The 21283-nt window shown below is 53.4% G+C and overlaps 9 protein-coding genes across 9 annotated transcripts; 4 read left to right on the top strand and 5 right to left on the bottom strand.

Moving 5' to 3' along the window:
- The first annotated feature begins 284 nt into the window (after positions 1-284).
- Positions 285-2646, top strand: BJX68DRAFT_276404 (P-loop containing nucleoside triphosphate hydrolase protein). Its single transcript, XM_071048088.1, has 2 exons — positions 285-1345; positions 1399-2646. Exons 1-2 carry the CDS (start codon positions 302-304, stop codon positions 2425-2427), a joined length of 2073 nt encoding a protein of 690 aa, XP_070897960.1. The 5' UTR covers positions 285-301; the 3' UTR covers positions 2428-2646.
- Positions 2647-2746: 100 nt separating this feature from the next.
- Positions 2747-3754, bottom strand: BJX68DRAFT_267841 (uncharacterized protein; the record flags this gene model as incomplete). The annotated part of the gene is made up of 3 exons (XM_071045922.1): positions 2747-2818; positions 2869-2971; positions 3039-3754. The coding sequence occupies 3 exons, from the start codon at positions 3752-3754 to the stop codon at positions 2747-2749; spliced, it is 891 nt and encodes a 296-aa protein (XP_070897959.1).
- Positions 3755-4764: 1010 nt separating this feature from the next.
- BJX68DRAFT_105724 (oxidoreductase, short-chain dehydrogenase/reductase family) lies at positions 4765-5969 on the top strand. The gene is made up of 2 exons (XM_071035820.1): positions 4765-4903; positions 5000-5969. Exons 1-2 carry the CDS (start codon positions 4788-4790, stop codon positions 5727-5729), a joined length of 846 nt encoding a protein of 281 aa, XP_070897958.1. The 5' UTR covers positions 4765-4787; the 3' UTR covers positions 5730-5969.
- Positions 5842-7674, bottom strand: BJX68DRAFT_267839 (putative general amidase; the record flags this gene model as incomplete). The annotated part of the gene is made up of 3 exons (XM_071045921.1): positions 5842-5987; positions 6058-7339; positions 7387-7674. 3 exons carry the CDS (start codon positions 7672-7674, stop codon positions 5842-5844), a joined length of 1716 nt encoding a protein of 571 aa, XP_070897957.1.
- A 162-nt stretch (positions 7675-7836) lies between these two features.
- On the top strand, positions 7837-8923 carry BJX68DRAFT_239048 (cell division control protein 42). Its single transcript, XM_071040459.1, has 4 exons — positions 7837-8098; positions 8163-8279; positions 8328-8703; positions 8762-8923. The coding sequence occupies exons 1-4, from the start codon at positions 8076-8078 to the stop codon at positions 8822-8824; spliced, it is 579 nt and encodes a 192-aa protein (XP_070897956.1). The 5' UTR covers positions 7837-8075; the 3' UTR covers positions 8825-8923.
- A 110-nt stretch (positions 8924-9033) lies between these two features.
- Positions 9034-10083, bottom strand: BJX68DRAFT_267837 (alpha/beta hydrolase; the record flags this gene model as incomplete). The annotated part of the gene is made up of 1 exon (XM_071045920.1): positions 9034-10083. One exon carries the CDS (start codon positions 10081-10083, stop codon positions 9034-9036), a length of 1050 nt encoding a protein of 349 aa, XP_070897955.1.
- A 727-nt stretch (positions 10084-10810) lies between these two features.
- BJX68DRAFT_239045 (ankyrin repeat protein) lies at positions 10811-14533 on the bottom strand. Its single transcript, XM_071040458.1, has one exon. The coding sequence runs from the start codon at positions 14319-14321 to the stop codon at positions 10860-10862; it is 3462 nt and encodes a 1153-aa protein (XP_070897954.1). The 5' UTR covers positions 14322-14533; the 3' UTR covers positions 10811-10859.
- Positions 14534-14739: 206 nt separating this feature from the next.
- BJX68DRAFT_239044 (uncharacterized protein) lies at positions 14740-18426 on the bottom strand. The gene is made up of 3 exons (XM_071040457.1): positions 18112-18426; positions 17327-17906; positions 14740-17227 (listed from the first exon to the last, which is right to left on the bottom strand). The coding sequence occupies exons 2-3, from the start codon at positions 17894-17896 to the stop codon at positions 15095-15097; spliced, it is 2703 nt and encodes a 900-aa protein (XP_070897953.1). The 5' UTR covers positions 17897-17906; positions 18112-18426; the 3' UTR covers positions 14740-15094.
- A 1365-nt stretch (positions 18427-19791) lies between these two features.
- BJX68DRAFT_267834 (pyridoxal phosphate-dependent transferase) lies at positions 19792-21283 on the top strand (the record flags this gene model as incomplete). The annotated part of the gene is made up of 3 exons (XM_071045919.1): positions 19792-20294; positions 20538-20705; positions 20755-21283. 3 exons carry the CDS (start codon positions 19792-19794, stop codon positions 21281-21283), a joined length of 1200 nt encoding a protein of 399 aa, XP_070897952.1.

Raw genomic sequence — 21283 nt, 5'->3', positions numbered from 1 at the left:
GGAGCGAGTCAAGGTTAGCAGGATCCCAAACAGAGTAGGGCGTGCGTGTTAAGAATGTGTAGTACTTGCTCTCAATATTCTTGGAGTTCTCGACGGACTTGCCGCCTGGATATGTTCTCATTTTGCGTGTTGGCCAGACGTAGTCGAGCGGTTGAAGATGGGCAAGGCTCTGAATAGCGTAGCCTGACCACCGACCCCGCATCTTTGCTTTTTCTAAGACAGAACCAAAGCAAACATGTTTTGAGCTGACACCACTTTAGCTCCTGCAAGCAGCCATTGCAAAAGCACAATTGAATCAACAATGTCGCTTACGAAACGAAGAGCGGGTTCTGAACCTATTGACCGTCCCTTCAAAGCACACAAGCCCGCTCCGGTACAGACGAACAACTTTGTACCCTTCATCATCCACCAAGTCGAATGCAGCAAGCAGAAAGACCACACCGATCACCCGCGTCAGGCTGACTACTTCGACGCCCCCAGTCTCTTCCACGGCGATAGTAGGGCAAGCAATCTGCGCGGAGAGGAAAAGATTGACGATATTGATGAATATCTGGAAAACCACGAGATCAGTCTAATCTGGGTCAAGGTTTACAGCTGCGATGCCTACCTGGAATCTATCCGCGATCAATTCGAAGTGCTACGAGCGCCCTTGCACCCAATGCACCCGATGCTTATGCGCCATTTCTCGTTTCTCCACGCCGACGGCGACGAGGCAACCCCTGAGCGCGAGGAGATTAATATCATCGATGATATAATCAAAGATGCCGTCAAGGACGCCATTGATATCCGATGCGAGCGTATATCTACCGCACCAGGGACACAGGAAAGCTCGGCTGCGGTGAACCGGTTATACATTCATCTGAGGCAGCCCGATATACAAGCCGAGGAGTCTGCAAAGGGCTTGGAGGACCTTCTGAAATACATGGATATGGCATTCGAGGAGGAGTACCAGGATGCGGACAACACATTCGCGCGAGGCTGTGTGACCCGAAAGCATCTCGCGAAGTTGTTCTGGAAGGACGACGTGGTTGTCGCAAGTCGTGGAGGGCAGCCACGCGCATATCTTCTCAAAGAGTGGCCTCGCTGGAAGGATGACAACTTTGTCCTTCCATGCGTCACCTGGTCGTTTGATGGTCAATTCTTCCAAGAGGAGGAAGAGATTACTCTCGAATACACTTTTGAGGCGCAAGAAGAGGTGGCTATAACCGACCTACCTGTGTACCCTCTTCGTGTCGACGATGAGGTGAGAGCACGTTTGATGAAACGAGGAGCTGCATTCTGGAAGTGTCGGAACAGACAGTTTGTATCTTACACACCATCGTCTTTAACTGTCGAAGTTTCAAAGGTATGGATCCCATCAACTGATAGAATATTGCTAGCTTGCTAAGCCCTGCATAGTCGAACCCACGCTATATGGTAGATGCCAGGACATACCATCATGTGCATAGCGAGACGATTCCCGAAGCAGGCCGACAGTACCTCTCGAAAGACGAGCACGATCAAGAGTTGCCACCCAATGAAACATTCCAGATCCTCCTCCCCGCAGCCATTCAAGGGTACGGGTTCCATGACAAGAAATGGATCTCCGTTTCCGTGGAGGAAGTCCGCGACATACAGTGGAATGCCGAGGCTTTCAATCACCTAGTTCTCAAACACACCAAGATAGAATTGATCAAAGCCCTTGTGGCCAAGTACACCGCTGCTAGCGATACCAGTGATGTGATAGAGGGCAAAGGGAATGGTCTAATTCTGCTCCTTCACGGCGGACTGGGTACGGGAAAGACCCTCACAGCCGAGTCGGTCGCGGAACTCACGGAACGTCCGCTATATCGCGTCACTTGCGGAGATATCGGCACAAACGCCGAGGAGGTGGAGAGATACCTCGAGTCCGTTCTCTATCTCGGTACCGTATGGCAATGCGTTGTTCTCCTGGATGAGGCGGACGTGTTTTTGGAGGAGCGCACGCAGCAGGACCTAAAACGGAATGCGCTGGTCTCCGTCTTCCTGCGAGTGTTGGAATACTACTCTGGTATTCTGGTTCTGACGTCCAACCGGATGGGGACATTTGACGAGGCCTTCAAGTCTCGAGTCCAGTTAACCCTTCATTATCCGACGCTGGACGAACCTAGTCGTCGTCGGATATGGTCAAATTTCATTACAAGGCTGCACCGTACAAATCCCGAGGCAAAGGCCGACCAAATCCTGGACAAACTCGAAGAACTGGGCACTTTCAAGCTAAACGGCCGCGAGATTCGAAATAGTATTCGGACGGCCATGTTGCTGGCCGAATTTCGGGGCGAGTCCCTTCAATACGGCCACCTACAGGACGTTATCGATGTGTCCAACGAGTTTGAGCAATACTTGTGCGACACCCATGGCCACAGCGCGTCTGAGTCTGCTAGGTTCCAAAGGATTCGAAAAGACTAGACCTAGTAAGTACAAATCCTGTTGTGGCATAAATAGTGCTATGATATGGCCACATTACTTATACGTCCGCTACTCTAGTGGGGGAAGAGTTTTCACACTTGAGTTTTATTCTCTTACCACAGCCCTACTGCTGCGGGAAAGGAAGACAGGTATGAGTGATATTTGTTGACCAGTTCATCATGTCTACTGTAGTTTCCCCCCCAAAATAAGCGGTTGGTTGCAAATATATTAAGGGACATTTGGCGTAAATTGTCGGCAGCGGCGTGAATAGTTAATGCAACGCGCTAACTTCACCGAGCGGACGCAGCGTGCTAATATTCTAGTGGGATAGTGGGATACGAGCGGCTCTGATTTGCACAAGTTTGTCGTTAAACTCCCTGTCGTACTCGGCCTATGAGAACATAAGTTTAGGTAGAATTATAGCATCAAGTCTGAGCCAACCTTGGACGCCGCTTCCCTGAACACCTTCGCTTCAACCCTCACAGCCGCAAGAGCGGCGTTGCGAAGCTCAATCTTAGGCTGAAGTAGGCGTTGGGATGTTATCCTTCAGGACGTAGAGAATCAGTGGGCGGCGGGCGGACAGGTATTGGGGTGCGAGAGGTCAGACCTACATCAGATGGACTTTATACGTCCGGTCCCTAACGGTTACTCGTGCTCTCCAACCACGAAAAGGACCCTGTTCCTGCAATGACGTTGCTACATCAGCAAGCACATACTGTATGTTCCCATTCCTGGGCCCATGCGCTTGCCGCCAATGTGTCTCTGAGTCCTCTGCGACCTCATTGGCCTTGTGAGCACCCGTATTACCAACTCCCATCACCGGGACTGATGTGTCCATTAAGTCGTCGTGTGGAGCATTCTCATCCGGTCCAGAGGAGGAGGGGCACATAAAGAATTCTGGAGCTGCGGGGCCAGGAAGGTCATCATTCCGTATGTTTGTGTCTCTGGGTGTTGGTTCACCAGAGGAATGCGTATCACTGGGGGTTTGGGAGGAGCGCCGCTGAAGGCGCTTCAAAGCCTGGCAACGGAAAAAGTACGTAACAGGATCCATGCCTTTCTTGTGAGTATAGTTCTTTTGACTTGGGCTCATGCTTCGAAGGTTCAATATGATCTTGTTCATATCATTCCGAGACACCTTGTTGCGAATTGCTTCCGCGACGCGACAGACATTCTCGTACTCGGCCGGTGATAGAGAACTAAGGCTGCCATCATCCAATTCAATGACACCTTCGGGCTGTGTCTCCTCCTGCTGTTGTTGCTGTTGTTGTATTGCCGTCTGTTGGCTTGGATTAACCCTGCTCGTCTGCCTTTTCTGCCGGCCAGGCATCCGCGAAGACACAGGTGCCCTTTTCAGAACATCAAGAAGCCGCCGCTTTTCCCGCCTCTCTACATCTTTCCGCAAGCAATGATACTTAGGCGGCCGACCAGAGTCCACATCTCGTGTGCAGTCTTCGGATATTGTCCTCTTGATTAAGAACGACGGAGTCTGGTGTGGAAGCGGGGATTGCGCCTTGGACGCTGAGGTTGTTCGTATCGATGCGCGGGGAGGATGCGTCGGCGGCGCGGGTATTGGATCTTGCTGGGAATCATGCCTCTCTTGCAGAGGAGGCCGCAATCGTAGGACAGGCACGCTGAGTGCGGGGGTGCGTGTATTGTTGGGTAAACGGTTTGACAGTTTTGGATCTGCTTCTTGTTGCGAGCTCGATTCAATCTTGGTAGACAATGCGATGCGACTTGATGGTGGATGGTGATTTTGGCCCAGGTGCGAGCGGTAGGCAGATTGATTCTGCCGGCAAACAGTGGCAATGCAGAGGGTTTGAGGCGCAGTTCTGTGCAGGGATATGCTAGCACTCACAAAGCTGGCGCCAGTCAGGTGGCTCGTTCGTGTGTGACAGCATAATGGTTGGTGGCTGAAGTTGGTGGTATTTTGATCATCCCAAGCGCAGGTGCTTCTCTCGGTGTCTCTAGAGATAACCCTAAAGATTATCGCGTCGTCCTTTAAGATAGAAACGAGACTTCTCCATAGAGTGTATTAGCGAGATATATATATTTACCCTACTTGACAACAACACCTCTTCTCCATCCGATGCCAACCAGATCATCATCGACTCGATAAAGTACATATGAGAAATTCCGAGTCATACTATGACCGTCCCAGAAACATATCAGTCATCATTCCTTTCAAAGAGAAAGTTTTAAGGTACTTGGTACCTGGAAGCACGCAAAAATAGCATAATCCTGCGCGGCTGCGGGGTCCGTACCTCGGCATCATCGGTAACACCCACCCCACACCCAATATATCTCCTCATCCCTTTCTCCTCTGCTTTCCTTCCATCAATCCACTCCAATTCCTCGCCAAAATGTCCGCCGAAGAACAAGTCCAGCTGGAGAACTTCTCCTCCATCTTCTCCCTCGAGGGCAAAGTCGCCGTCGTCACCGGTGGCTCGCGTGGCCTCGGTCTCCACGCCGCGAGCGGGTACCTTTCCCCTCCCCATCTTCGAGTCCTTCTCCGCATTCACTCCCAGGCTCAAAACTTTCCCACACCACGATACTAACTCTGGAAACTCAACAGCCTCCTCCAAGCCGGCTGCTCAAAAGTCTACATAACATCCCGCAAAGCCTCCGCGTGCGACGAAGCCGTCGCGGCCCTAAACGCCCTGCCCAACCTGCGCCCGGGCGCCCGCGCAATCTCAGTCCCCGCAGACTCGTCGCGCGTCTCCGAGATAGAGCGCCTCGTCGCCGAAGTCTCCAAGACAACCTCGCACGTCGACATCCTCTTCGCAAACGCCGGCGCAACGTGGGGCGAGAAGTTTGAGAAGTTCCCGGAGTCCGCGTTTGACAAGGTCCTTGATCTGAATGTCAAGAGTGTGTTCTTTACGGTCCAGAAGTTCTTCCCGCTGCTTAGCGCCAAGGCGAGTGTTGATGAGCCCTCGCGGGTGATTATTACGGGCTCCGTTGCGGGGATTACGCTCGGTTCCCTCGGGAATAATGCGAGCTTTAGCTACAGTGCCTCGAAGGCGGCGGTCCTGCACTTGACGAGGAATCTGGCTGTCGAGTTGGGGCCGAAGCATGTCCTTGTGAATGCGGTTGCGCCGGGGCTGTACCCGAGTAAGATGGCGAACGGGCTCATTGAGATCCAGGGCGGGCTGAAGGAGTTGACGGAGGCGAGCCCGAATAAGAGGCTGGGGAAGCCGGAGGATATTGCGGGGCTTGTCGTCTTTTTGGCGAGTCGGGCGGCGAGCCATCTTAACGGAAGTGTTATCACGACTGATGGGGGAGCTCATCTGAAAGGGAGAATGTGATTTCCTTTTCTCATTATTTATATACATTTGTTGTGTGGAGGGTGGAGAGGGTAGTATGTATATGTGCTCGAATAGAGTTCCTTTACTGCTGTGTGTTTGATCGGATGTAGAGCTACAGCTTTGACCGATCTGTTTTGATAACCCGGTCAATGAGTTCCATAGCCTGGTAGAGCTCATAGTCATGCTGTCTAGGAGTAATAACCTGAACACTAAGTGGCGAGTCTAGGTAGACCGTCCGATCAACGGTTTTCTCGTTCCCTAGGATATCTGTCAGCACCGTTCACAGCTAGTCAAAGAGAGGAAGAGAATGAGGTAAGGGGCGGCATACAAAGCTCCCGATTCTTCTTATCCCAACTCCCAAGCGTCTTCGTCTCTAACTCAACCCCCCTCTCCAAATCCGCCTCCCCAAACTTCCGAACAGGAACCACCCCAGCTGGATAATCCAACAGGACAAAACTCGATGTATACCCGACAGCATTATACCGATCGAGCTCCGGAACCGGATGCGGCGCGACGGGGAGGATAATCGCGTCAACCTTTTGCTCATTACCGCTATCCAGCATCCAAAGTTTCCTTCGGAGCTCGAGCTCAATCTCGGCGCGTTGCGCTTGGAGTTCGGAGAGTTGTGAGAGGAGTAACGGTTTACCGCGCTTGGTTCGGCCTTGGAGCCAGGGGATGAGTGTTTCGCCGGTGCTTTCGAGTAGGTCAAGCATGGTTATGCCGCCGTCGACGCTCATGAGGCGGCCAGCGAGTGCTTGGCACTTGGCTAGGGCAGCGGGGACGGGGATCTCGATCACGTTGACGCCCGGTGTGCGTCTGAGAGCTGCAGCAACTTCGTTGAGAACTTTTGTGATCGGTGGAAGGGGCTGCACGAGGCCATCAGACTGTAGGACGCCGATAGTTACCGGCTTTCGCTGGTTGAAGGAAGACAGTGGTGATGGCCACGCGCCGGGGATACAATCCTCCCCGAACCACTGCGCCCGCGGGACAAGATGCGTCATGACGGCGTCGATATCCGCGACGGAGCGCGCAATCGGACCAGCGACAGCCTGGATCGACATGCGCCCTTTACCTTTGGGCTGGCCATCCGTCTGCCCGCCATAGGGCACACGGCCCTGGCTTGGTTTAAACCCGTAGAGCCCATTACACATCGCTGGAATGCGAATCGAGCCCCCGATATCCGTCCCGAACCCGATCATGCTCCCGCGGAGAGCGAGGAGCGCGCCCTCGCCGCCAGAAGAGCCGCCGACTGTGAGTTGGCGGTTGAGCGGGTTGAGAGTCCGACCGAAGAGGTGGTTTGCCGAGTCCAGGGCGCCCATTGTTTGAGGGACGTTGGTTTTTGCAATTATGACTGCGCCGAGCGATTGAAGGAGGGCGACAAGTGGAGCGTTAGCCTTTGCTGGCTTCTCGGCCAAAGCAGCAATTCCTACGCTCGAGTCGACGCCCGTGATGTGGAAGCAGTCTTTGATCGAGACTGGAAGACCGTGGAGGGGCCCAACGGGGGAGCCTGTGCGGTTGATATGGTCGTCCAGCTCTTGGGCTCGGCGGAGGGCCGAGTCGAAGAGCGGCTCAGTTAAGCAGCGGGTAATTTGTTGTGCAATTGCTGCTCGCTACAGTTGTTAGCATACTGCAGAACGGAAAGAAATTTCAAACGTACCTTGCAAAAAACCCCAATGACCTCTTTCGATGTCAACTTCTGGCTATGGATTTGCCCCAAGAGACCCTGAACATCCCAATTCTCAGTGATATTAAGCTCCTTCTCAGAGAGCAGCCCGCAAGAGCGAGGAATGCCCAGCACATTGACCCGGTCATACTGGACGTTGGTGACAGACTCTGCAGGGGAGTGCATCCCGAGTGGGATTTGGGACGGAGAAAGGCGCCATTCTTGCGGTATACGCTCCCAGAGCTGGGCTTGCTTGCGCTGTGCAATTTCCGAGTATTCCATTGGGCTTGGGAGACAGTTTATGCCGGCATTTCGAGGTGTTGCGAAGGGAGTGTTGATAACACTCCACGCAATGCGGGGAACCTCGGCTGTCGAAGCTGCTTAGTCATAGATGCGCGTACACTTTCTATTTTGGGCGGTCTTTTTCTCCAGTATTGTTTTAATTTGTATTTTAAACAGTATTCCGCCACAATCGTCGGAGTCTTGGTCTTTAGGGAATGTATACACCCGACATCGAGGTACATTCACGATGACGACGTCAAGAAAGATTCTCCGCAGAGTCACTTGACTCGGTTGAGACATTCGTGTACGGTTATTGGTTATCTGGCCGAAAACTCGTGTCCCAAACACTCGTATCCCAAGTCGATCGTGAAGATGCCAGATTTCTTCCACAAACATCCAGGATGAGCGAGAAAAAAGATATCAAGTACGTCGAGAACACGAAATACCTAGACTTCCATCCTTGCGGTTGCACTACTAACCAATCTTAGGTGCGTCATCATTGGCGACAGCGGTGTGGGCAAGACCTCGCTGCTCATAACTCGCACCACAAAGGTTTTCCCAGAGGACGTCCCGAAACTCCTCGAGTTCGCGAAAACCACCCTAAGGCATGTTCCTTTACGGCTCATAATAGTACAAAATCTAACACCGCGTAGATCCGCTGGTTGTGAATACACCCTGCACCTCTGGGACACAACCTGGGAACAAGGCTACACGAGACTATGCTCCCTCTGGTATCCACACACAGACGTATTCCTCTTTTGCTTCTCCATTGACTCGTGGGACTCGCTGGACCGTGTGCGGGAACGCTGGTATCCGGAGATTCTGCACATGTGCCCCGACGTGCCGTCTGTTCTTGTTGGGCTGAAGACGGATCTAAGGGATGATTCTGATATGGTGCGGGAGCTGGAGAGTAGGAAATTGGGACCGGTGAAGTTTCACGATGCGGCTAAATTGGCGAGGGACTTGAGATGTGCTTATGTTGAGTGCTCGGCTAGAGAGGGGCAGGGTGTGGATAAGGTTTTTGAGGAGGTGAGTTCGGAAACAATACACTGGGCTGCCTGGACTGTGCTCTGATGGATTGTCGCAGGCTCTTGCTGCTGCTTTGCTGCCCCGAAAAGTGGCGAAAAAGTCACGATGTCGAATACTTTAGCGAGCGTCTATGAAGGCTTCGGTTTGATCTCTGAGTATTTCAACCTCTTTGACAACATAAAATTTCCTATACTATCCACAATGAGGACTTCTCTTCCCGCCTTTTCGTTCTCCCTCTCCCCACTCCAACTAACAGGCAACGTCTACTATACAGCAAAGGCTCTCTAGTCTTCAGGCCAAACCCCTGCCCAACACCAGTCTCTCTACCATCTACAAATTCACCCTAAAGAACCCAAAAAACTTCTCCCAAGGAATCACCCCGGTCCGATCATACAAATCCACATGCCCAGCCCCCTCCACCCAAAACAACTCCTTTGGCTCTGCAGCCCGCGCAAACGCATCCTCACTAAACTCCCTCGAATGCGCCTGGTCCCCCGAAACAAACAGCAGCGGTCTTGGGGAGATCGTCTCGATATCATTGAACGGGTAGAAGTTCATAAACCGCACATTACTGGTCTCAGACCGACTCGTCGTGAGCTCGAACGTCGATCCCTCTGGCACAAATGCCCCGCGACGCGTACGGTAGAAGTCGAAGAACTCGCGATCGACTGCGCTCGAGGATGCAGTGCGGTTGAGTGGTGTACCGGGTGCGTATGCCGTTTCGGCGCCGTCTACCTCGTTCCAGCGTTGTTGCGCTGCGTCGGCGAGGACTGCCTTGCGTTGTGTGACGTTTTGCGAGTGTCGAAGACCGTTTCTGTTTACGGCGCCCATGTCGTACATGCTTACCGTGGCGATGGCCTGGATGCGTGGATCGATCTTTGCTGCGCTGATGACGAAGCCGCCGCTGCCGCAGACTCCTAGCGCTCCGATGCGCGTGCGGTTGACGAACGTCTGGGCCCCGAGGTAGTCGACCGCAGCGCTGAATGCCTCGGCGTAGAGATCCGGTGAGACGGAGTTCATCGGGTATCCGGAGCTTCCACCGTAAGAGGGGAGGTCGAGGGAGACTGTGACGAAACCCTGTTCTGCGAGCTTGGTCGCATACAGGTTTGCGGCCTGCTCCTTGACCGCGCCCATCGGGTGGCCGACGACGATTGCGGGGAGGGCGCCGGTGGTCGAGCTGAGGCTAAGGTTGTTGCGGGTGAAGAGGTTCCCCGCAATGGTCATGTTGTTCTGCGTTGGGAAGGTGATGGGGTGGACGGTGACAATGGGGCTGCGGTAGAAGTTGTCGGCGCCGAAGGACATGTTTTGGGCGGACGCAGATGCGGACAGGCTGCTTAGGGCAATGCCCATGGCGGCGAGGCCGCTGTTCAGGAGCTTCATTGTGGTGGTGCGGTTGCTTTTGCTTTGCAAATGAGCAGTCAGTCGTGATAGATTGAAGATGGATGTTTTCGGAGTGGCATGTTGTGACTTTATAGTCGCGACAGCCAGCACCTCTGCCTGCAAGACACACATACTTCATGGCTCCTCCGCAGAAGTTTCCTTCACAATCAGGGCGTCGTCATGCCAAGACATCCAAGACATAAGCTTGCTATGTAATGCATCGCCTACTGGCTGTGCCTAGGTAAAGCTGCTTCTCTGAAGAAGGAACAGTCAGCTAGCTTGTCCACATACTCCGGAGTACACCGCATGTAATGGCACTGATCGACACTCCGGCTTACGCCGAGCTTGTAGGTTAACTTTTAAAAACGGAAAAGGCGCCGCTAGTGGGTCAAGATTATGCAGGTTGCTTATGGCTGGGTCCATGGGTCCGGGCTTCAGTGCCATGGATCAGCACCCATTGATTGGGCTCCCAAGGTTCATTGAGAGTCGAGACGTAGACATCGACCCGCTGGGGGATGCGACAAGCTTACACACCGGTAGACAAGGCAGAAGCAATATGTAGGTGACGTGACCGTGGCTCTTGTCCGAAGTCGACGGCGGATTGCCAGAGACGGCCAAAGTCGAAGCCATTTGACAGTGAGGGGAAAGCCTACAGTCAACTACCAGCTTTATCTCATGCTGATCGTGCCAAAGAAACAACAGTCTTATTGGGTATTGTTGAAAACAGGTCATAACTCATGATATCTATACTACATGCCACAATACTCGAACAGAAGTCACACACTCAACGTCTTATGCATTTCAATCGTCCTCTCCCTCTCCCTTTCCCTGTCCCGCTCACGCTCCCTAGTAGGCAAAAGCGTCCTCTCACGACTCTGCCTCGCCATCTTCAACCTCATCAACAAATCCCTATCCCTATCCCTCGCGTACGACTGTGAACCTGACAGCCTCCGATGACTCCTCACCCAACCCCTAACCCGTCTAATGCCCTCCTGGAACACATCCCCGATATCATCCAACACGAGCGCGAGCAACACCAACGGGATCGAGATCCCGAAGCCGATGCTAAAGGTATACTTGGCCACATACGCGAGGTCGAGCCGGTTCTCGAACTCTGGTAGTTGGATTGTGAAAATCGATGTGATGAATGACAGCGGAAGGAAGACGATGGTTACGATGGTGAAGACCATGAGGATTTTCCCCTGCCGCGCTGTGCCAGCCGCCTGATCGCGCGCGAAGCGGGCTTCGAAGGCGTTGGCGTGTTTCTGTTTCAGGTCAAGGAGGTCTGTGATGGACGAGTAGATGCGTTCGGCTTGCTTGTCCATTCGGTCAATGTCCTTGATATGCATGTCGATTGTTCGCTGCTGGTCCTTGAATCGCTTCTTGACCTCGAGCTGCGACCACTGCTCCTTTTTCCAGATGTCGAACATGACTTCCTGGAAGTCATCGAGGACATGTTGTTGGTGTTCCAGCACGGTCCGGATCATGTTCAGCTCGTCACGGATATCCTTTGCCTCGGAGAGGAGGTCTGTTTCCTGGCCGATGTCCAGCAGGTTGTCAACGAAGAGCGGCTCGTCGTCATCGTGTGCGCCGCTGTTTTTCTTCTTCTTTTCTTCCTTGTCTAGTTGCTTTGCAGTGTCCTTTTCGTCTTTCTGTCGCGTGAATCGGCTAAGCTTTCGGTGGTTCTTAAGCCAGTCCGAAGCTTGCCTGGATGCGTTGTTGAACTTGTTAAACAGCGAGCTCTCTCGATCCGTCGCAATACCGATAGACGACTCGAACATATCCAAAAACTGGTACTCGTCGTCACCCAATCTATGCCGGTCAAACACCCCCGAGCAGCGATTCGTGATGATAATAGCAAGATCATAGATCGACCGCACCGGCTCGCGCGTCTTGGAATTGATATCCTCGATAATCCCATCCAACACATTCAACGGGTCATTCTTTGGCTGATCCCACCGCTGCGGAAAGCTCGTGACAATCAAGCTCGGTCCGAGAATCCACATCCACAACTGGTCAACCATGAAGATCTTCGGCTCTGGTGTCCGCGAGCCTCTAGTCTGGTACCTGTAGACGACCTGGTCTTGGTCGCGGGTCTGCGTATCAATGTTTGGGTAGAAGAACTGATCGAGTGTCCGTCGAATATGTAGCGAGGTCGTCGACGAGGTGAGATGTGCGCGCAAGAGCAGTTCATCACGCGTCGGTGTGCGATTAATGCCCGGGCGAGGCGTATGAGACCCCTGCGCTTCTTCAATCGCCTCTTGCATCTTGTCGCGCCGCTCCGCCGTCTCAAAATGCAGATACGGCATGAAGACGCAGACATTACAGTCCATCGCGCTCTTGTAATCTTTATCCTTGCATAGAGTCAGTGGACGCGGCGACCGATCTCGTTTGATGGAAGGTTTGGGTGTTCCCGTCCCCTTCGGTGTTCCTGCAGAGCCACGCTTTCCTCTCTTTCCCTGCGAGACACTCTGTCCATCATCCTGCGAGTATGAATCCATACGCTCGACCTTGCCGCTAGGCCTCTGCTTCTTGGCTTTTCCTCCATCTAGCTTCGGCGACGGCGACGGAATCGGCGAGGGCGGCGGCAAGTCCTTCGACAATCCGTTTATAAGAATCCGCGGCGAGCGGACTTCCTCAGTCTTCTCCTCCGCAGCATCATCCCGCGTCGTCGCATCACGAAACTTGGGCGCCCTCTGCGAGTGCTGACACAGTGGACGCATAAAGTTTGAATGCATCTTCTGCCCACGATGTTGATAGTTGAATGACCGTTCCAGGCCCTTGAAGCTCTCAACATCATGCGCGCCTTCTTCGATGAACGCCTTGGTCAGCAGGGCCTCGACCCATGCCATATTATTTGCTGGTAAGTGGATCCAGCGGAAATCAGTCGACTTGCTATTCAAAGGCAGAGCATTAAACGCCTGCTTCCTGCGATTCTCCGTGTCGCGACCGTACAGCAGATTGAAAACAGACGTGCGCTTGACCCTGTTCTCGTTGTGAAAGTTCCCGAAATCCACGACCGTCGCCTCGAAGCCCTCGCACGCCCCGCGCGCATCCTCGCTCAGCGCTGTCACATTGTTGTACGGCGCGAGAAGCGACACGATGTCCTTCCTCTTGAACTGCGCCGCGCGCAAGAAAGGCGTACTCCCAAAGTTATCCCTCAGTCGCTGCTTCAGATCCGCCCGCTCGAGCAGACACTCCACGACCTCTTTATGCCCGCCCTGCGCGGCCAGATGCAGCGGCGAGATCCCGTTTAGCAGCTGCGAGTTGATCTTCGCGCCTGCGCCCAGCAGCGTCCGCACGATACTCTCGCTGCCCCGCTCACAAGCGTTATGCAACGGTGTCCATCCGCCGTCACTGCGCGCATTTACATCCGCGCCATGAGTCAGCAATAATCCCAGCATAGCCCCATTCCCATGTGCAACGGCCAAATGCAGCGCCGTCTTGTTCCTCCCTTCGACGGCGTTCACATCCGCGCCAGCCATGGTACCCACGGAGCCCGGGATCTTCGCTCCCACAAGCAACGGCCTTGTAAGCAGCATCCTCGCCAGCTCCTCCTTGCCCGTCGCACACGCCCAGTGCAGCGGCGTCCGGCCCAGTTCATCCTGCGCATCAATGTCGCAGACCGTTTTCAGGAGCTCTTCGATCACATCCTTACCCCAGTCGCACGTCTTATCTGCCGCGAGATTATGCAGCACATTGCGGCGTCGCGCATCGCGCGCGTTCACGTCCGCACCTGCACTGATCAATTGCTTCAGCACATGGTAGTGGTTCTTCCACGCGGCCGTCATGAGCGCCGTGCGCCCCTTGCGGTCCACGCCCTCCGTCGAGACCTTGGCGTCGAGCAAAAGCTTCACAACCTGTATATGATTTTTCTCGACGGCTTTGAGCAGCGGTGACGGTATAACCCTGCCGGCATTTCCATTCCCGCCGCCGCTCGCTTTCTTCCCTGCTGTGTCGCCTCCCTCGTCATTCTTGGCATTCGTATCCTTTCTCGTGTTCGTCAATGTTGAAAACTGCACTGAGAGTAGATACTTTGTCGCGCGAACACTCCCTTTCTCCGCAGCGCGCATCAAGCCCACGCGCAAGAACCCCTCCGTGCATTGTCCCGTATCTTGCGCGATGGCGACAGCATCTTTTAAATCCTCTAGGTTATCCGTAGCAGCGGCCTTGAGGAGGCGGGGTTCGAGGCGGTCGTTGTGGCTCGATGAGGCCATCGAGGAGCGGGAGCGGGACATTTTTCCGCTTTGGTTCCCACTTGTTGGACCTCCGAAGTATGGTACAGTAGTGTTGTCGCAGAATTAAATATCAATTGATGCGGAGACGACAGTCTCGGGGTAGTATCGCTAGGATGGCATCGAAATCGAGAGGTGCGTGCGTGTCTGGACCGGGGTGGTCATTTGGCGTGGGCTTGGTCGGCGGCTTTTGCGCTTCTCTGGGGGGAGAGAGAGCGAAGGTTGGAGAAAGCGCAAGACGAAGGAGCGATGAGAGTCCAGACCTCTTTAAAAGAGTTTCTTCAGTCAGAAATCGCTTAGCTGCAGACCCTGGCAAGGGCGGCTGAATCAACCGCACTAATTTAGTTAGTGCATTAGTCGCCTCTCATTGACTCTCGAGTCTTGAAAGTTGCATCTTCTCGCAATCGTCAGACACCCTCTGAGAGAATCAGTTGCAGATTATTTATTATTCTATCATTTACTAAATAACAGAAATCCGACATCGCCGCGAGAATCGTGGGAATCCATAGAATGCAAGGTGAGAGATGCGCAAGGAGTGGAAGCAGCAGGGTTTCCAAAAAAAAAGTAAGACAAGGAAGAAATGAATCCCGGAATCAAAAATGCTCTGCTGCAAAATGAGGTAAAACATCAGCTCTTTTCTGTCGCATGACGCCGTCCCTGTCATCCTCCGCCATCTAAAGCACATAGCGGAGGATGACGATGATGATGATAGATACTAATTAAGTGTGACAATCACGCGGACACCAGTATACAAATTCAGCGCTCGTGCAAGGCAATCATTTCTTGCCCTTTTGTTGGTTGGGAACCTGTTTCAGGATATCGTCGAAGCTCATATTGGGGTTGAACTTGCTCAAGGGTCGAGTCGGGGGATCGATTGGAGCGACACCGGCCGGCAAGGGTAGCGCCTCAAGGCCTGGGTTGATCGAGTGTCGATGCTCTGCTCTCGCCCGTAGTGCTGGAGAGTTCATCCGAGGAATGGCCGGTGGCGGCGCAAGACCACCAGGAGCCAGCAGCGGCGTCGGGGGAGTTTGCTGCCCTTGCATTGGCTGTTGAAAATGGGGGTGTTCCGATGAGGACCCGGTGGATGATTGATGTGCGGGGTATGGGGAGGATATTGACGACTCGTTCTCATAAGGATCGTCAATCGTCGGTGGGCCCAGGATGGCATCCTTTTCAGCCCATTGTTCTGCCACCTGCCAGCAGTGGCTGCGTCGGTAGACACCCTCCACGCCATTGATGACAACATCGGAGGGTAAACTGACGAGACCATTACCGCCCGCGACACCAAACCAACTTCGTGCAACCTTGCCGTCATGTTGTACCCAAGGCGCTCCGCCACGAGGAGCAATGCAGAGGAAATACTCCACGTCGTCCACGAAGCGGACATCTTGCACATCAACTACGACTAGAGGAAGTGCTTGAATAACGCAGTACATCAGAATCCACTGACCACACCGAAGGTCGATCAGGTCGTTGATGGATTTGCCGTGGCCTGAGCGGCGCTCAAACTGCATAAAGGCCTCGATAAATGGAGTAGGCCTCAAGCTCTCGCGAGTGTACGAGCCCATGAGCACAGCGTTGATGTCCGAGTCCTTTAGCTTCTTGGCCATCTGCTTCGCTTCTTTCTTCTGGTCTAGCGGTTTCCGTAGGAGAGGCTGTAAGGACGGATATTGCGGGATATCAAATGGAATCGGCGGCTGTACCGGTGGTGTGCTTCGATCATACTCGCTCAGGACTATACGAAGAGCACGGTTCGTCAATTCAACCGCATCAGAGGTATTCTCAACTTCTGGCGCCATATCTATCGTTCGGGTGGTGAGAGATTCCCGGTCGACCAACATGTCGTAGAGGTCGCACATATCCTCATACATCTCTTTCGCGACTTTGCGGTTCAGGCCACTCTCCTCAAACTGATTCTTCCTGGACGCCTTGGGCGGCCATGTACCGTATTTCTGGCGATAGTATTGAATCATGAACCGCCGGAAGTCCATGAACGATTGCTTCCATGCCTTGAACCGCACGACCTTGCTCTCGATTGTTGTGACTGAGTTGGCGATGCCGGAGAAGACAGAAGGGAAGTCGAAATCGTTGAGCTTGGTTTGTAGAACCTTGAGTCGGCCGTCAAGATCAATGAAACCTCGCTCAAGGCGCTTCTGAGTCACTGCACTGATCAACCCAAACTTGGGGCTCCTCAGCTGCTTCAGCTCGTCCAACTTGCCAACACCGTGCACGAACCCTTCCAGGTAAAGCGGGTAGAACCGCATCCGCTCTCCCAAAATGATAGCTTCGATCGTCTTTTCCCGGCTCTTTCGGATATCGGCCAGGCAAAGCTCGTCGCAGTAATTGCTAAAGCTGGATGTGGCAATCTCGCCAAAGTTTGACCCATCGAGGTTGGTAAACTCAAAGCGGGCTAGTAACGTGGCGATGTCCATGAAAATCGAGAAGAGCGAGGAGGAACGAGGTGTGGCAATCAACGATTGTCCTAGAAGGAAGGCAAAGAGGTTTCGGAAGAGAAGAAGAGTCTCCAAATCTTCTTGCGAAATCGGCGTGTTGGCGTTGGAGACATCGCTGTTCAGTGGGATCGGAAGGTATAGGTGAAGCTCCTGTGTTTCTTCTTGTCCATCATCCTCAAATGACATGCGCCTGCTACCGGCACTATCATTATCGTTGTCATTCCAGTTACTTGGAGCGAGAGGTGGGGAGGCTGGGTTGCCATTGACGATCGAAAGGCTGCGAGTTTGCTGTTCAAGGTTGCTGGTAGCTCTCGGGTCGGAACCACGTGCGAGAAAGTTCAGAGACGCGGAGTCGGCGAAAGCGGTAGAGTGAATCTTGAAGGAGGCAGGCCTATTGGTATTTTGTGGAAACAGGTAGACGTAGGTGTCGCCAGTATCGTTCCATAACTCGGAGATCTATGATTTCGTCACCTTTAGATAGAGTCGAATAGGATTTGAGGTAGAAATAGCTTTCGTAGCTGGAGTTGAGGCAATGCGAGAAGATAGGTTACATACCTGTTCTCCCCGCCCCAAGGGACCCATATCATATGGAATCTTATGCTCTAACCCGGCGATCCAAGCGCCTGGCAATTGAGGGCTAGCTCTAGCGTCTATCGAGCTCGCGCGAGCTCGTCCTGGCATCCAACTGCGCCGTTTTGAAGGCGTACCGGGTCGTGAATCTGGGCCGGATCCGGGGACCGCTAAGCCCGCGGAGCTGGAGGGTCTACTGCTACTCAGTCTGCGGCCGCGGCTCTGGGGTCTACCATCGGGCGAATTAGCAGCGGAATCGGCGAGGTCTTGGTTGACAGCGAGCAAGGACGGTGGAGGCGGGAGCGGAGAGTCCAAGTCGAGATCGGTATCCCTGGCGATCGGTGACATGGGTTGTGAGAAGTTCGGGACGGGATTCGAGGCTAGACGAGCTGGTCGGGAACTACTTCGGCGTCGCTTGTCCTGGGGCATCTGATCGGGCGAAAGTTTAGGGACGCTCGGCGACCGCGGTGGGGACGGAGTTGAGGCATCTTTATTTGACCCCAAAGAGAACAGGGAGGATATGCGCTTGGCCGATTTGACAGGAGCTGAAAGCATCTTCGCGTATCTGTCGGTCGGAAAAAGAGAAGACAAAATAGTTAGCCCCATGAAAGGCAACGGTTCGATGAGAAGCTCAATCGCAGATGGTAAATGAGCAAAGAGGACTTCTCCAGAGGCAGGACATCGCGCAAGGGAATGGAAAGGAAGGGAAGGAGGGAGTGAGCGGGCGAAGGCGGGTGTGGGTGAGGTAGGAAAGAATGACAGCCACCAACCATGCACGAAGGCCGACAGTAATGCTCAAGTGGCCGGAAGCGTCTAACCACGGACTATTCCTGGCCCCAGGAGAGTCTGCGAGTTCCTTTTGCTCCTACTGGACGTTCAAAGCTCATTCACGATACCCGACGTGAATTGTGGAATGGATCTGCAGGAGGGCGCGGGGAGGAATGAAAGGAAAGAGCAAGAGAGCCAGCAGTTGAGACAGCAAAGAGATAGGTCGGATGAGAGGTCGATGGATGAGAGGTCGATAGAAAAGGGGAAACAAGGGCAATGTTTATTAAAGAGAAGAAAGAGGAGCTGTACAGAGTGGCAGAAGTGGAAAAGTGGAGGAGAACGAAAGAAACCTGGTGGATGATAAATATTGGAGTTTGGAACAGGAACCAATCGTATCTCCATTTTTCATCCACGGGCGTCATAATACAAGATGGGTATTTTTTACGCCTAATTTAGCCACCGAGTGCTGTGTTGGGGGAGCGAAAGATGTAATTTCTATATGCTGTTACCATACTGTCAGTATTTTGCTACTCCAGCCAAGAATTCTCATTTGGGCACTTCCCCAGCAACTACACCTTGTGCTCGATGCATTCTTTCATTGCAAGTGGGCATAACTGGTCACAATGCCCTGTATATCCTCCTTGATTGCATTATGTACCGACAGGGGCACCCATCGCTGAATGTCGAGAGGGATATTTATAGATCTGTAAAATGACGGAAGCCAGCGGAGCTACCAGAAAACTTCTTCAATGCTTCATCTTACTGTTACGAGGGCCAACACGACATTTAATTCGCAATACGAGGCTCTTCAGGCGAAAACATTAATGAGGCGCGAGGCTGTCCAGGAAGACGCAGAAAAGAAAAGCCCACATAGCCACCGCGCCGACGCCAGGCGCCTGAGGCGAGAGGGAGTCGCTCAAACTGGTGGAGGCTCATCAGGGGCCAAATTCAATTGCCAACCCACTGACCATTTCTTCTCGTCACGTCATCAAGTCCATTGTCTCTTGATCAGCATACTGTCTTGACTCTCAAAAGTTATCCTCATCGCTGTCACTCGACGCAGAGTAGAGTGGCGACTGCCTGCAACAATCGCGCGCAGGCAAAGAATAAATAGCCTACGTATGAGGAGAACGTATATATCGACGCTAAGTAGGTCCGGCGCCGAATCTATGCACGGCGTACGTAAGAATCTCCATTTTCCAGGCACTGCCATTTTGCGCTCCAGACAAACGGTTTCTTTCCAAGGTTCCCAGCTCAGCCCCAGAGCCTTTCATCTCTGAGATGTCCGAAAATTCCGGCGCTCCGAAAGATGTGGAATTTGCAGTCTCCAGACCTGCGTCAGCCCACTTTTTCATCCGAGCTCGGAGCTACGATTTTCCTTCATCCTTCTCCTGAGGAAGAAGATCCCCTTGGCAGTCGCCGATTCCTGAGGACCTGAACAGACAAAGATACTTATTATCGATCTACAATGCCCGTGTCAGATGTAATTGACTGAGCCATTGAATTCTTGAAAGGATCAAATGATGACAGGGAATCCCCGCGTCGACTAGTCAAGACTAACCGGGTCCGGCTGGCTGATTAGATAGACTTCATGTTATCGCGTTATCGACCGGAAAAAGATCTCAACCTACCAACAAAAGACTCCAGGGATTGAACTCCTACGGAGGTACATCTCTGCCGACATGGAACACGAACAAGAGGTCATCGACCTCTTCTGCGGATGGCCGAACCCCTCCCTGTTGCCGACAAGCGCGCTGTCAGAAGCGTTCAACACGGTGATGGCCGACTCCTCCATCCGCACTCCGGCCCTGATGTACGGCCCAGATGAGGGGTACGGCCCAGTGCGAGAACACATCGCCCAATGGCTGACTTCATATTACAAGCCGAAAGACCCGATTCCCTCCAGTCGCATCTGCATCACCGGCGGTGCGAGCCAGAACCTAGCATGCATTCTGCAGGTCTTCTCGGATCCCATCTACACGCGGAATGTGTGGATGGTAGCGCCGACGTACCACCTCGCATGTCGGATCTTCGATGACGCGGGGTTTGCGGGTCGATTGAGGGCCGTACCTCAGGACAAGACGGGACTTGACTTGGACTACCTGAGACGAGAGCTGGTTGCGGCGGAGGAGCGTGTCGGCCTCCGCAACCGGATCCAATGGCGTCTTAAGATCAGAAGGCCATTGTAAGAAATCGTAGACGTCGTCCGTGATTATCAAGATATCGAATTCTCGGGCTAGTCGGACCAAGTGCTCGCGGTCGGCCAGCGACATGGTCAAGGTGGACGGGTTGGAGAAGGTAGGAGTCGCATATAGAACATGTTTGTAGAGCCTCCCCCACGGCCGGTCGGGCTTGAGCTGTTTCGACCGTTAGTTTATGACAAGTCTATCGTCAAGTCAGATAGTAGGACCAACTGGTTGAATTCCAGCGCACTCCTTCCACGACTAGTAGACGTTGACCGCTACCTGGACGGCGGTCCAAGCAACGAGTGTGGCAACGTCGTGAGCAATGGAAGTTTTAGCAAACTAATCGGCCCCGGCATTCGGACCGGATGGGCAGAGGGCACGGATGATTTTGCCTACGGCCTCTCACAAACGTAAGCCCAAACACCCGCACTAGGCAGCAGGCCAGCTAACCAAGCTCAGAGGCTGCCAACGCTCCGGAGGCTCCCCATCCCAGTTCTCATCCGCCATGGTCGATCAGCTGTTTCCTCAAGGTATCCTTCAAACTCATATTGACCAGGTATTGCGCCCGGCATACGCTTCGCGATACCACCGTATGATGTCTGCTATCAACGAGCATCTTCTTCCTCTTGGTGCAACTCTGCCCTTCAGCGGACCTTCGGTTGCAGGGGGGTATTTCATCTGGGTCGCATTGCCGGGGTCCTTGCGCGCGAATGACCTCGCCCCGGTCGCACTGCAGGAGCACCGCGTGAAGATTGCTGCAGGAGAACTTTTCCAAGTCCAGCGCGACCTGGGGGTCACCAAGAACGAGTTTGGGTCGTATGTGCGTCTGTGCTTTGCATGGGAACAGGAGGAGAATCTGGCAGAAGGAGTCCGTCGCCTAGGATATGCAATTCGGCAGATGACCGTAAAGTCCGAAAGTGGTCCGCGATCGCCGATAACACTGACCCACGGATTGAGAGAGCTCGAACCACGGGTGACTGTTGAATAA

The sequence above is a fragment of the Aspergillus pseudodeflectus genome, assembly GCF_044049435.1.
Source record: "Aspergillus pseudodeflectus strain CBS 756.74 chromosome Unknown BJX68scaffold_27, whole genome shotgun sequence".
NCBI lineage: Eukaryota > Fungi > Ascomycota > Eurotiomycetes > Eurotiales > Aspergillaceae > Aspergillus > Aspergillus pseudodeflectus.
The sequence above is the reverse complement of the archived record's forward strand: the minus strand, read 5'-3'. Positions and strand labels throughout refer to the sequence as shown.